The 11,869-nt window shown below is 35.0% G+C and overlaps 3 protein-coding genes across 3 annotated transcripts; 1 reads left to right on the forward strand and 2 right to left on the reverse strand.

Moving 5' to 3' along the window:
• LOC18053114 (cysteine-rich repeat secretory protein 38) lies at positions 1-705 on the reverse strand. Its single transcript, XM_006447408.2, has one exon. The coding sequence runs from the start codon at positions 703-705 to the stop codon at positions 1-3; it is 705 nt and encodes a 234-aa protein (XP_006447471.2).
• Positions 706-5,852: 5,147 nt separating this feature from the next.
• Positions 5,853-6,667, forward strand: LOC112101173 (cysteine-rich repeat secretory protein 38-like). The gene has a single exon (XM_024191754.1). The coding sequence runs from the start codon at positions 5,900-5,902 to the stop codon at positions 6,638-6,640; it is 741 nt and encodes a 246-aa protein (XP_024047522.1). The 5' UTR covers positions 5,853-5,899; the 3' UTR covers positions 6,641-6,667.
• Positions 6,668-6,933: 266 nt separating this feature from the next.
• On the reverse strand, positions 6,934-10,256 carry LOC18053116 (putative receptor-like protein kinase At4g00960). The gene is made up of 7 exons (XM_024191731.1): positions 9,312-10,256; positions 9,005-9,127; positions 8,528-8,658; positions 8,234-8,444; positions 7,865-8,102; positions 7,570-7,708; positions 6,934-7,483 (listed from the first exon to the last, which is right to left on the reverse strand). Exons 1-7 carry the CDS (start codon positions 10,126-10,128, stop codon positions 7,142-7,144), a joined length of 2,001 nt encoding a protein of 666 aa, XP_024047499.1. The 5' UTR covers positions 10,129-10,256; the 3' UTR covers positions 6,934-7,141.
• Between the last annotated feature and the right edge of the window lie 1,613 nt (positions 10,257-11,869).

Consider the following 11,869-nt stretch of genomic DNA (forward strand, 5'->3'; position numbering starts at 1 on the left):
TCAACTCCCAGTAACGACCTTCCCTCCTTGTTTCCCATCGCAGCATCTCGGAAGATCACTAATTATGCGATCACGACACATCTTGCAATCATTATAAGAAAGATCTCTTGTGCATTGAGCCAAACCATAAATCTTCTTCTTTGACCCTTCATTAAGCTCCAATTCTCCTGCTGCATACAATTTAGGCTTGCCAGAAGCTTCGTCGGCCAGCTGCCTCAACAAGTCCTTGCTCTTTTGATTGAATATCACCGGGTAGCCCACATTGTTCACGTTCCACATGAAGTACTTGGTTCCATTATCGATTTGGCCGAAGAATTTGTCATTAGAGTACTTCAACATGCAGTTGTCATAGAATATCTTTGCGCTTTTGCTATATGGGCAGTTCTCGCGAATGGTACTGATTGCATCTGCGACACATGTTTTACAATCCGAAGCTGAAACATCACCCCTACAAAGAGCAAGCCCATTTGCTTGAATAGGGTTTTTACCTAAGGAACCAATACCGAAACCTGTGGGAGGAGCTTGGTGGTAGATATATCCCATTAGTGCGTTCAAGTTCGTTTGGTATCGGCCGTTGGCAGTGAAGTTTTCATTCGAACAAGAATAGGATATGGGGTCAACGTTGGCCCCAAAAGTCACAGTTTGGAGAAGAAGAGCAAAGCTAATTAGCAAAGAGAAGGTAGAGGAAACTCTTGGGGAAGACATTGCTGAAAATTCCAGATTTGGAAGTGTATACGATGTGCTTGAGAAAATAAGCAGGTAGAGCCTATATTTATGGTGAAAAATATTTTGATGGATATTTAGAAAAGTTCATGAGCGATACCTTTTCTTGTCTTGTGACTTGTGTATATTGCTTTGTTGAATGTTAAGAAGTTTTCAAATGTGATGGGATGTTGAGAATGTCAACAAGAGGTAACTGGTGAGATAAATGGCACTTGCATGCGACGCGAGTAGCGAAAATAATTAAGAATTACAAGGCAACAACTTCCATTGACCTTTTCTATCAAAGTACCTTTTCCGTGATTAAACTTGCTGAGTTACAAGCCAATTAAACTCCAGCCGTAATTCATGTGATTGCTTCATTGCTTGGGTAGAAATAATTGGCTTACGATTTACGAATTATGAATAGTCCATATAAATAACTAGCCTCCTTAACTAGTTCTACTTGTAGAAAAGAATAAAGAAAAAAAAATAGAAACAACAACTTAATATTTTAACCTCGCTTTTAATTTAGTGATAAGCTTCCAATAAATTAAATTAGGCCCTATTTTGATATGAAGGTTGAGCGGCTGTAATTTAAAAATTATAACATTAAAGTGTTTAATGAACATTAGTAGCTATAGCAGCATGGAAACTAAGTTGATTTAATTTATCATTTGTATGATAAAAAATCTACAACATCTTTATTAATATTATCAAAATTATTATTTAAAATTGCATTATTATACACTATTAACTTTTATTTCATAGTTATTATTTTTTTCCATAGTTATAAATTAAATGGTATAGCAGCTTAATACAAAACAACGCCTTAAACTAAGAAATCATTCTATTTCTGGAGTAGATCTATAATTACTATTCGAGTCTCTGAAAACTATTTTAGTGATTGAATAATTTACTAAAACTAAAGGAGCTGATTGATATTTTACATAAGAAATATTACAACACTCTCAACACACTCTTTTTACTCTCTTCTTATTCTTAACTCACCACTTGATGCCTAAACTAAATGATCCCAGGGGTTTTTATAGTAAGTGAAATAAGCAAAAACTACACAAGTAAAAATTACAAAAAAATAATAATAATAACCACATCCTAAACTTACCATCCCACTCTTAATAATAACCACACTTTAAATGTTGAAATAATCTCTTAAAAATAACTGCATTTTTACAACTACACATCACCAATTATTCATGATACTTTTACTTCTCTATCAAAGATAATTCTAGCCAAATGGAGACATTATTTTGTCGCATGAAACCTTCCATTTTATTTGGACCATGAAACTAGTGTTAGGTATTAACACTCCCCCTCAATACCAATTTTCATCTTTTGAACCGTAAGCTGAACTCTTTAAACTTCCCAATACTGATACATTTGTAAATAATTCTAAAGCTATATTATCTGTCTTGACATATCGTATTTCAATTTCAACTTGCAAGATCTTTTTCATGATGAAGTGATAGTTTAACTCCACTAGCTTAATCCTTGCATGAAAAATTGAATTTTCTGCGAAGCTGATCTCTAATTGATTATCGCAATACAGTGGTATTGCATAGTCTACTAGTTGGTGGAGATCTTTCATCAGCTAGATCAACCAAGTACTTATTGGAGCTACCATTGTTGCTGCTTTGTACTTCACTTCTGTGGTCCATAACGATGCAGTTGGTTGTCTCTTGCTACACTAAAATTTTACTCTAATACTAGTTTTGAAAATGTACCTAGTGGTTGAGTTTTAAGTGTAGTGATCTCCAGTGTAATCATTGTCACAATAGCCAGCTAGCTTGCAGTTTTCATCTCTCTTGTACAACATACCATAGTTAATTTTACTTTTCATATACCTCAATATTCGTTGAACTACTTTCAAATGAGGGTTTTTTGGATTTTGCATGTATCGACTCATCACATTTACTACACATGAAATATTAAGATGAGTTAGCGTTAGTTAGATTAAAATACTTATCACTTTTTGCTACATTATCTCATCTTTTAAATCTTTACCTTTGTATACACAAAATTTCGAATTGACTTCGATCAATGTTGAGATTGGATTGCACCTTAGCATTCCAAACTTCTTTAGCAAATCTTTGGCATATTTTTATTAGTAAAGAAATACCCCTTCCTATGTGTGATCAACTTCTAGAACAAGAGAGTACTTGAACTGATTAATCTCTTATTCAATGAATCTATACGTCATCATCACCAGTAAGAGTCAAGTCATTTATGTAGCACTAATATGATTGCTAACTTTTCTTCATTAGCTTTGATTGAAAAAGTTAGAATCTACATATACCATTGAATAACCATTATGATTTAGAAATTCGGCAATCTTTATGCACCACACCCTTGATGCTTACTTTAAAGTGTCTTTTTCGACAAATGAACTTAATTTGAGCTTTATTATCAAATTCTCTTAGTTGATTCATATAGATATACACATTAAAGGATATCATAATCACACGTATTAAATTATTTTCTCGTCACATGTTTTCTAAATTTCATTAGCTATTATCTAAATTAGTATATGTCTACTATTTAAATTCTCAATAGTTTCAAGCTGAACACTCAAAGGTTTAAGTTTAATGGTACAATTTTAAGTTAATGGTCTAAGATTTTAGGCAAGTATTTATATTTCATATTGGATGGTGGTGGCGTCAAGTTTAACGGTATAGAAATTACACGTTTAACGGTAATTTTTTCTAGTTTATTGCTCAAAAAATTCAAGTTACCGTTTATTCAAGTTTTCAGTCTTCTCAAAATTTTAATTGATTTAAAAATGAATTCAAACTTATATGTTGGATTTCATATTATTAAATCCAACAGTGAGCATATTTCCCCGTATGAGATATATGCATGTACAGTAGCTATGCCCAAACTTATTACCAATCTGTTAAATAATCACATTTTACAATTACCACACCACCAATTATTATTCAAGATATTTTTACTTCTCCTCCAAAGATACTTTTTGTATAAATAGAGATATCATTTCTTCTTTTAGAACCTTTCATAAGTTAGACTTGGGCTTAAAAAAATGTACTTTGACCATGAAATTAGTGTTGGGCTTTTAACAGTCGCTGACTCCCTTTTTTTGAGGAAAAAAAAAACAAAAAACAAAACAAAACTGAAAATGAAGTACTTAGCGAGTTTGATCTGCTAGAATACATATGAGTTCCATTTTGATTTTTCTATTTTAGTATTAGAATATGAACTAATTAATTTATGTCTTACCATGTGGGCCGCATAAGAAAATACTAATGAAATGTGTTTAGAAGGCTCGATATTAATAACGAATTTCTTTAGCTAATGGCTAACAATTATCCAATACTTGTGCATGTGCATCGGGAATTATCTTTAACCCTCGTATGTAATTACAACATGCGTCTCATCTTTTATATTAATTAACAGGGTAATAAATTGAAAAATTTACATCAATAACCATAAAAATTTTGACTTTTTCCATCTTAACCCCCCAAACAAATTTCTATCAACATTAGCCATAAAAAAAGCTTTTGAGACCAAAATACCCCTCTCTCTCATCTCTCCCCCAACAATCTCTCTTTCTCCCATCTCTCCCAAACCGAAGAACCAAGCTTTGCAAACAATCTCAGTTGGTTTATTCTAGTTATACTCCATCTTTTTTGACTCAATCTCAATGCTTCAATATTAAACTTTTCCCTGATTTGAATGTGTCAAAGCTCTGGTCTCATGAAATTGTTGGAACCGATGGTGATTTGGGTATAAAAAAGAATTTGGCTGGTCAGAAGAGAATCTGCCCTCTGGATGTGCAAGTAGACAATCACGGTAAAGTGATTACGATTCTCCACAACTGCTCTCTGTCTTTCAATCTTCAACATATAAAACAAGAACTCATTCCATGTGTCAATGGGGCCTGGCAAGCACCAGTGAACATAATCATTCACTGTCTTATTCTTATGCATGGAGTGTCCGTACTGATTAGGATGCCCATCTGGCCTTAACAACATAATTTCAGTAGTGTCAAGCAACGAAAATTTCAACCCCATATCCATCCCTTGCTTCTCTGCTGCTCTTAGTTCCTCTACTTGCGTCAAGTAAAACTCCATTGTATACCCATCTAACTCCACTTCTTGGCTTGTAAATGGCCTTGTTCTCCCACAGTTTCCTCCCTTGTCCCAATCACCATTCTCAAAATGAGATGGAGAAAATGTCCTTAAAAATGTGATACCCTTGTAGTTCTTAAGCCTCTGAAGAGTTCTAAATGCAGTTCGAAACGCCATCCTGTACGCATGGTACTTGGTTAAGGCTGTCATGTTGTTAATATTGCAGTTGTGGCAGCCACACAGGTTGACATTTTTAGTGGAGAATGGGTTCCGAATCCAAAAGGGCCTTACTACTCGAACGAAAGTTGCCGTCTGATCATTGATCAGCAGAACTGCATGAAGTTTGGCAGACCGGATACAGAGTTCATGAAATGGAGGTGGAAGCCAAAATTGCCTGTCGCATCAAGCCTTGGTGGGACAGACAACCTGTCGCACCAAGCTTCGTGCGACAGGCAGTCTGTTGTCAGATTCACTCACGACTCGCAATTTCGAAACTCTCGATCAAGTTCAGAAAATAATTCATACCACTATGTGATGCCGATTAGTGTTGGATCCGGATAAATTATAATCAGATTTCACTTTTATCGTTGTCTTTTACCGTCGCCGTTGGTTGATGATTCAAGAGTGGAAAGCTGTCTTTGGTTTGACGAAAGGGCAGAAAGAAAGTTGCTTTTAGCTTGTAAAGAAGGGTAATTTAGGGAGAAAAGCGTGTGTTTGGGTAATGTTGATAGAAAAAAGTTGAGAAGATTAATTGTGAAAATAATAAAAATTTTATGGTTATTTTTGTAAATTTCCTTAATAAATTATCTTGTTTCATATAATAAACACTACCGCGTGCCGTTTTATGTTACCTGCAGTTACCCACTAATTGAAATTCTCAACATCCCGTCGCATTTGAAATTTTCCTGTGATCAAACAATATCGACAATATTTTATTCCAAGAAAAGGTCAATTTCTTGAATCTTTCTACCACTTTGCATGACACTTTTTACTATATAAATACATACTAGCTCGCTTCTTGTCCCAAGCTCAAATCCACCAATCATCGTCGTCCTCGTACACTTGCAAATTTTTAAGTTAATTTAACAATTGCAATGTCTTCCCCAGGAGTTTCCTCTGGCTTCTATTTCCTAAGCTTTGTTCTACTTCTCCAAACTGTGGCTCTTGGGGCCAACGTTGACCCCCTCTTCCATTCTTGCTCAAATGAAAACTTCACTGCCAATGGCCCGTACCAAACAAACTTGAACACACTCGTGGGATATCTCTACCACCAAGCTCCTACCACAGGTTTTGGTATTGGTTCCTTGGGTCAAAACCCTAGTCAAGCAAATGGGCTTGCACTTTGCCGAGGTGATGTTTCGGCCTCGGATTGTAAAAGATGTGTCGCAGATGCAGTCAGTACCATTCGCAAGAGCTGCCCATATAGCAAAAGTGCAAAGATATTCTACGACAACTGTATGTTTAAGTACTCAAATGACAATTTCTTCGGCCAAATCGATAATGGAACCAAGTACTTCATGTGGAACGTGAACAATGTGAGCAACCGGGTGACATTCAATCAAAAGAGCAAGGAGTTGTTGAGCCGACTGGCCAATGAAGCTTCTGGCAACCCTAAATTGTATGCTGCAGGAGAATTGGAGCTTAATGAAGAATCAAAGAAGAAGATCTACGGTTTGGCTCAATGCACAAGAGATCTTTCTTACAATGATTGCAAGATGTGCCTTGATCGCATAATCGGTGATCTTCCGAGTTGCTGTGATGGAAAACAAGGAGGGAGGGTCATTACCGCAAGTTGCATTATAAATTATGAGATTTATCCATTTGTCAAAGCTTGAATATTAATGGAGTATTCATTAATTATTAATTCATGGGATTAGGGATATCATTATCCCTAATTACAAATAAAGACAAATAGAGTTCCTCAGGAACCTACATATACTTGTGTTTATAGTTCTTCCTATGGGGATGCATGTACTAGCCAGGCCCTTGTGTGTATTTACATGTTCACAGAGGCATTGTAATATTGTTGTTCAATAAAATTCTTTATGTGTTAATTTATTCATTTAAACTAACAAGTCTCAAATAAATGCTAAATAAGAAGAGATGCATAATCAAAACAAGGCTCAAAACAACTGTTTATCGAATACAACATTACAAGACTTTATGAACATTTCACAAATACAACTTCCCAGCCATTGTAGAAGTCACCCAATATGACACTTTATTGTATCCAGTCTTTTAATCAGAAATTGTACATGATTCTTCTTCATAAGCAACATAGTATCATTTAAATGAAGAAGATAGATATTAGCTACCGAGAAGAGATATCTACTCAGTTACCGAGGATCTAATTCACTGATTGTAACCTCATTTATAGATTGCTGTAATGGCACCGAATTGGATTTGTCAGATTGAGAAGTATTTCCTCTTTCTTCAAGATCTGACCCCAAACTTTCCCTTGAGGAAAAAAATGCTGGTTTTGAAGGTTCTGGAGAGGTTATAGAGTAGCTACTAAGCATCGTTACAATATCTGACATAGAAGGTCTATCTGCAGCAGCTTCTTGAACACACAGTAGTCCAATGTGAATGCACTTCAAAACTTCATATTTTGGCCATTGGTTGCCCAACGCTGGATCCAACAGCTCCAGAGCTGTTCTATTCATCCAATGTTGCCATGCCTGTGACAGTTTGAACCAAATCAACCACAGTTTATTAATAATAATTTGTAAACTGAAGAGAATATAATCTGACACAGAACACTTACATAACTTGCAAGATTTATTGTGTGGAAACTGGAATTCTTCCGACCAGTTACAATTTCCAAAATCAGAACACCATAGCTATAGACATCAGATTTAGTTGAAAATTTCCCATTCTTGGCATACTCCGGTGCCATGTACCCACTTCATTTCATCAACAAACAGATAATGGTCTATGAGATTAGATATAAAGACAAATGTGCACATAGTCATAGTCAATAGTGAGTAATCAGACATTCACTATCTCCTGCTTAGGTTAACTGCTTCAAATTAATGTTAGTGTGCAAAATGTGGACTTACTACGTCCCAGCAATCCGATTTGTGTTTCCTTGAGTCTGGCTTTCACCAAACAGTCTCGCCAAACCAAAATCAGAAATTTTGGGATTCATGGATTCATCTAACAGGATATTGCTGGCTTTCAAGTCTCGATGAATGATTCTAAGCTGAGAATCTTCATGCAAGTAAAGTAGTCCTCGTGCAATCCCAACAATGATTTTATACCGTCCTTCCCATTCCAGGCTGAAACGTCCGCTTTTATCTACCCAATCCAACATTTCAAATTGTTGTTTGTCAATATTCACTAAAGCAATGAAGGCAACTATTTCTGACATAAATTATGAAGAGAAATTGGTTAGCTGAAAAAACAAACAAAAGATGAAATATTAGTACCAAATAAAATTTTGTCCAAGCTCCCATTGGGAAGGTATTCATAGACAAGTAGCTTCTCTTTCTTCTCTAGGCAGAAGCCCAACAGTCTTACCAGGTTTCGATGCAACAGTTTGGCAAGAAAAATTACTTCTGTTTTCAGCTCTTTTAGACCTTGCCCTGAGCTACTTGACAGCCTTTTCACAGCTATTTCATGCCCGTCCAACAGTTTTCCCTGCAGGTGTATGCAGAAGGGGTTACTCAAGAACTACAGAGCAGTATAACATAGCATGCATGGTACCCTCAAGAACAAAATACCTTGTAAACAGGACCAAAGCCACCTTCTCCAAGTTTATTTTCATCAGAAAAATTTCTTGTTGCAACTTTAAGTGTGTCTAGTCCAATCAAAAGTGATTCCATGCCCTTATCTTCTTCCTCAAGAGCAATATCTGCACGCCAAAAGAAAATCAACTGAGATTGCTTAATATCAAAAGCTTTTGAGCAGATCCAAAATGGATAATAGTTTATTAGATCTCATGTAATGAAGCAAAATATCTAGAGATCAATCCTCCTCCAAAACCTTGTAAGAGGTTTGCAATAAGTAAAATGCCTTTTGAGCAGTGAATACCAACTCAATATAGTTTGCCAATGCAATATCATCTATTTTGACACTATATTGACAGATATAGCATTTCTCATAAACATCACTATTTTTTACCGCTAGAACTTTTATAGAAATTTTTAAAATCTTCAAACTCAAAGATTGATGGTATTGCAACAAAATAAGGTGATTACCAACTCTTTTTTCCTTGCCCTTTCTCCAAACGAAGCAACCACAGACCATTAATGTTGCTGCTACCAGCGCAACAGCTACAGGTATGACCACGATAAGAGCAACGTGTGAAGTGCTTCTCTTCCCTGCATAACAGGGTATAATCATAATACCATTAGTTCAAGTTTCCTTACAAATGACATCATCCATTTCCGGTTTCTTTGACAAACTGTCTGTCATATTACAATCTTGATTTTGGAATCTGGATAAAGAAAACAAACTAAATTAATTGAAAAAAATGACATTCAAATTTACAGAACCATGTATAACCTTCAGGGCTGGGCTGAAGCAGTGTAGTAGTAGATGGAGGAGACATGGCTTGAGAAGGGGGTGGTGGCAGTGACAGCGAAAAGAATGGATATATTTCAAAACGGAGGTTGCAGCTCATAGATATGACCCTACCACCTTGTTTCCCATTACAGCATTGTGGAATAAGCCTGATGATATCTTGAAGGCAACTGAAGCAGCTATTTTCTGCTAAATCTCTGGTGCACTGCAGCATAGAATGTATATCAACGAAGTCTGTATAATTGATGCTCCCAATAGCAAACTTTAGAGGACTAGATGCAGCACTGGAAGATAATGTTCTAACCAAATTTCCCAACTGCCGGTTTAGGAGAACGGGTTCTGTAGCATTATTTACATTGTAATACATGAATATTGGATTAGTAGCAACAGTTGAGAAGAAGCGCTGGTCTGAATACCGCAATGAACAAAATTCATAGCCGACAAATGCTTCCTTCTGATTGCTACATAGTTGGGTGATCTCTTTAGATGCAGTATTTGCACAAGTTTGGCAATCTTCCTTAGAGAGATCACATCTGCAAAGTACGAGCCCATAAACTGCATCAAGGTTCTGGCCTACAGTAGTATTGTAGAAGCCTGTTACCGAAGCATTAGAAGCCAATGAACTGAGGGTGAGGTTCAAATTTTGCGAATAAGTACTCCCAGAAGTGAAATTATTTGCAAAATTGCAATTGTAGAATCTTGATATGTCTTGGCCCTCCTGGGCTTCAGCGATATAGTTCAAATAATAAAGACATGAAAAGAGGAATGCTTGAAGAGCTGTTTGCGGAAAAAATTGCATTATGTAATTCAAAAGATAAGACCCTGGAAGTAGAGGAAAAAGGGTCTATTGCCAAATGCTCAGAGAAGAAGACTTTAGTATTCGAATAAATAACAAGATCCATCACTCAATAAACTTTTGACATGTGTTAAAATTTCACAGAAATAAATGTTTCAGGTAATGTGAACAAGATGAATTTCAATGAACAAAGACAAAGCTGAGGCAAGAATATAAAAGTATAATTTCATGCATTTCATCTACATTTCAATAAGGCAAGTCCTGCGAACAAGTATAAGAATTATGGACATATAATCATGCTGACTCTGTCAAACTTTAATTTGATTAATAAATTTTAGTTACTTCCAACATGCATATAAATCCATCCGCAAAATCCAAATAACGTAGACCTGATCTAAATCTGAAGGCAACCCTAGACAATAGACCACCATTATGAAAGAGATGGGTGGACACCCGACACAAAAATAAGATTAGGTATACACCGATAATAGTCTTCATTTTAGTGAGACAAGCAACCATTTTTATAGTCTAGAGCAAAGACTTTGAACAAAATAGCCCATTAAATTTTCTCAGTAATATACCATCCATTGATACAGACAGGTTAATACAATGAGCCGGCCATTTAATAGACAAAATCAAATTAAAAACTGGTCGCATCAAAGCTTATGTACCATCAATTTTCCCCAAGGTTTTATTGTTTCAGACATCTAAATGTTTATAAGTTTGAAACAGTACTACGAACCCACAGAACTACAACTGTTTACAAAGATGGAGCAAAAATTCATGAGATATAAACTTACACTAAGCATACTTGTTATACAAAGTTTTGTATCACAACACACGTGGCATACATACGTCCGTCTCATCAATCACTTCAGCACATGTCAGTTTATAAAAATATACGAAAATACATAACTTTGTATCTGAAATTTGCAAGCATAGCATTATTGTTTGAATTGAGCACAAACATGTCCAAACATGCAAGAATTTCACAAATATTTTCATAATTAGATGAAATTTTATACCACAAAAATAGAGTCTCTGGTATCTGCTGTGAACCGAGAACGACGTCGTCGCCCGCGAATCATTGCCGTGAAATGACCGGTAGTTGATTGAGACACTCCGATCGAGCTCTGGTAATCCATTTTGGAACCCAAATAATTTGTGCTCTGAAGTTCTCCTCAATGACGTGAATTTCTCTGCATTGAACTGAACTCTCTCTTCAATGCAGAGAAGTTCACTGCATCAAAGACAATTTTGAAACCTAACAAGACGATTAAATTTATTAAAAAAATAAATTCCTTAAAAATTTTTATAAATTGATGATGATATTTTTTTTTTCGTTTTAAATAATTTTTTTTTTTAAAGAATCTTATTATTGTTATCATTATTTTTCTATTATTTACATTGTATCTGATCCCATTCATACAAAAAGCCGTGAACACGTGAAGTAATAAAATCTTATAAAGACACGTATAAAAGAAAACATTCATCAAATTAATTTAATTTCTTAACATTATATAGTAAAACCTTTTCAGAGTATTCTATAAGAGAATAATCTTTGTATAGTTATTCAAATTTACCGTTTCAATTTCCACCAATTATAAATAAAAATAAATTATAATTTTTTAGATCTTATTTAAAAAACTTACATTTACATAATAATAATTATCTATATATTTCCAAAGATATATGTTATGTTATATTAAAAGTTTAAAAATAAAATAATTTTTTTTCTAAAATT

The sequence above is a fragment of the Citrus clementina genome, unplaced genomic scaffold (assembly GCF_000493195.1).
Source record: "Citrus clementina cultivar Clemenules unplaced genomic scaffold, Citrus_clementina_v1.0 scaffold_2, whole genome shotgun sequence".
Lineage (NCBI taxonomy): Eukaryota > Viridiplantae > Streptophyta > Magnoliopsida > Sapindales > Rutaceae > Citrus > Citrus x clementina.

What these genes read in the sequence shown, in the direction of transcription:
- LOC18053114 (XM_006447408.2), bottom strand. Translation starts at nt 705, where the DNA reads ATGTCTTCCCCAAGAGTTTCCTCTACCTTCTCTTTGCTAATTAGCTTT.
- LOC18053116 (XM_024191731.1), bottom strand. Translation starts at nt 10,128, where the DNA reads ATGCAATTTTTTCCGCAAACAGCTCTTCAAGCATTCCTCTTTTCATGT. An exon ending in GGGCAAGGAAAAAAGAGTTG is followed by an intron (nt 8,659 to 9,004) that starts GTAATCACCTTA and finishes TTTGGCGTGCAG; the next exon opens with ATATTGCTCTTGAGGAAGAA. An exon ending in GCTTTGGTCCTGTTTACAAG is followed by an intron (nt 8,445 to 8,527) that starts GTATTTTGTTCT and finishes ATACACCTGCAG; the next exon opens with GGAAAACTGTTGGACGGGCA.
- LOC112101173 (XM_024191754.1), top strand. Translation starts at nt 5,900, where the DNA reads ATGTCTTCCCCAGGAGTTTCCTCTGGCTTCTATTTCCTAAGCTTTGTT.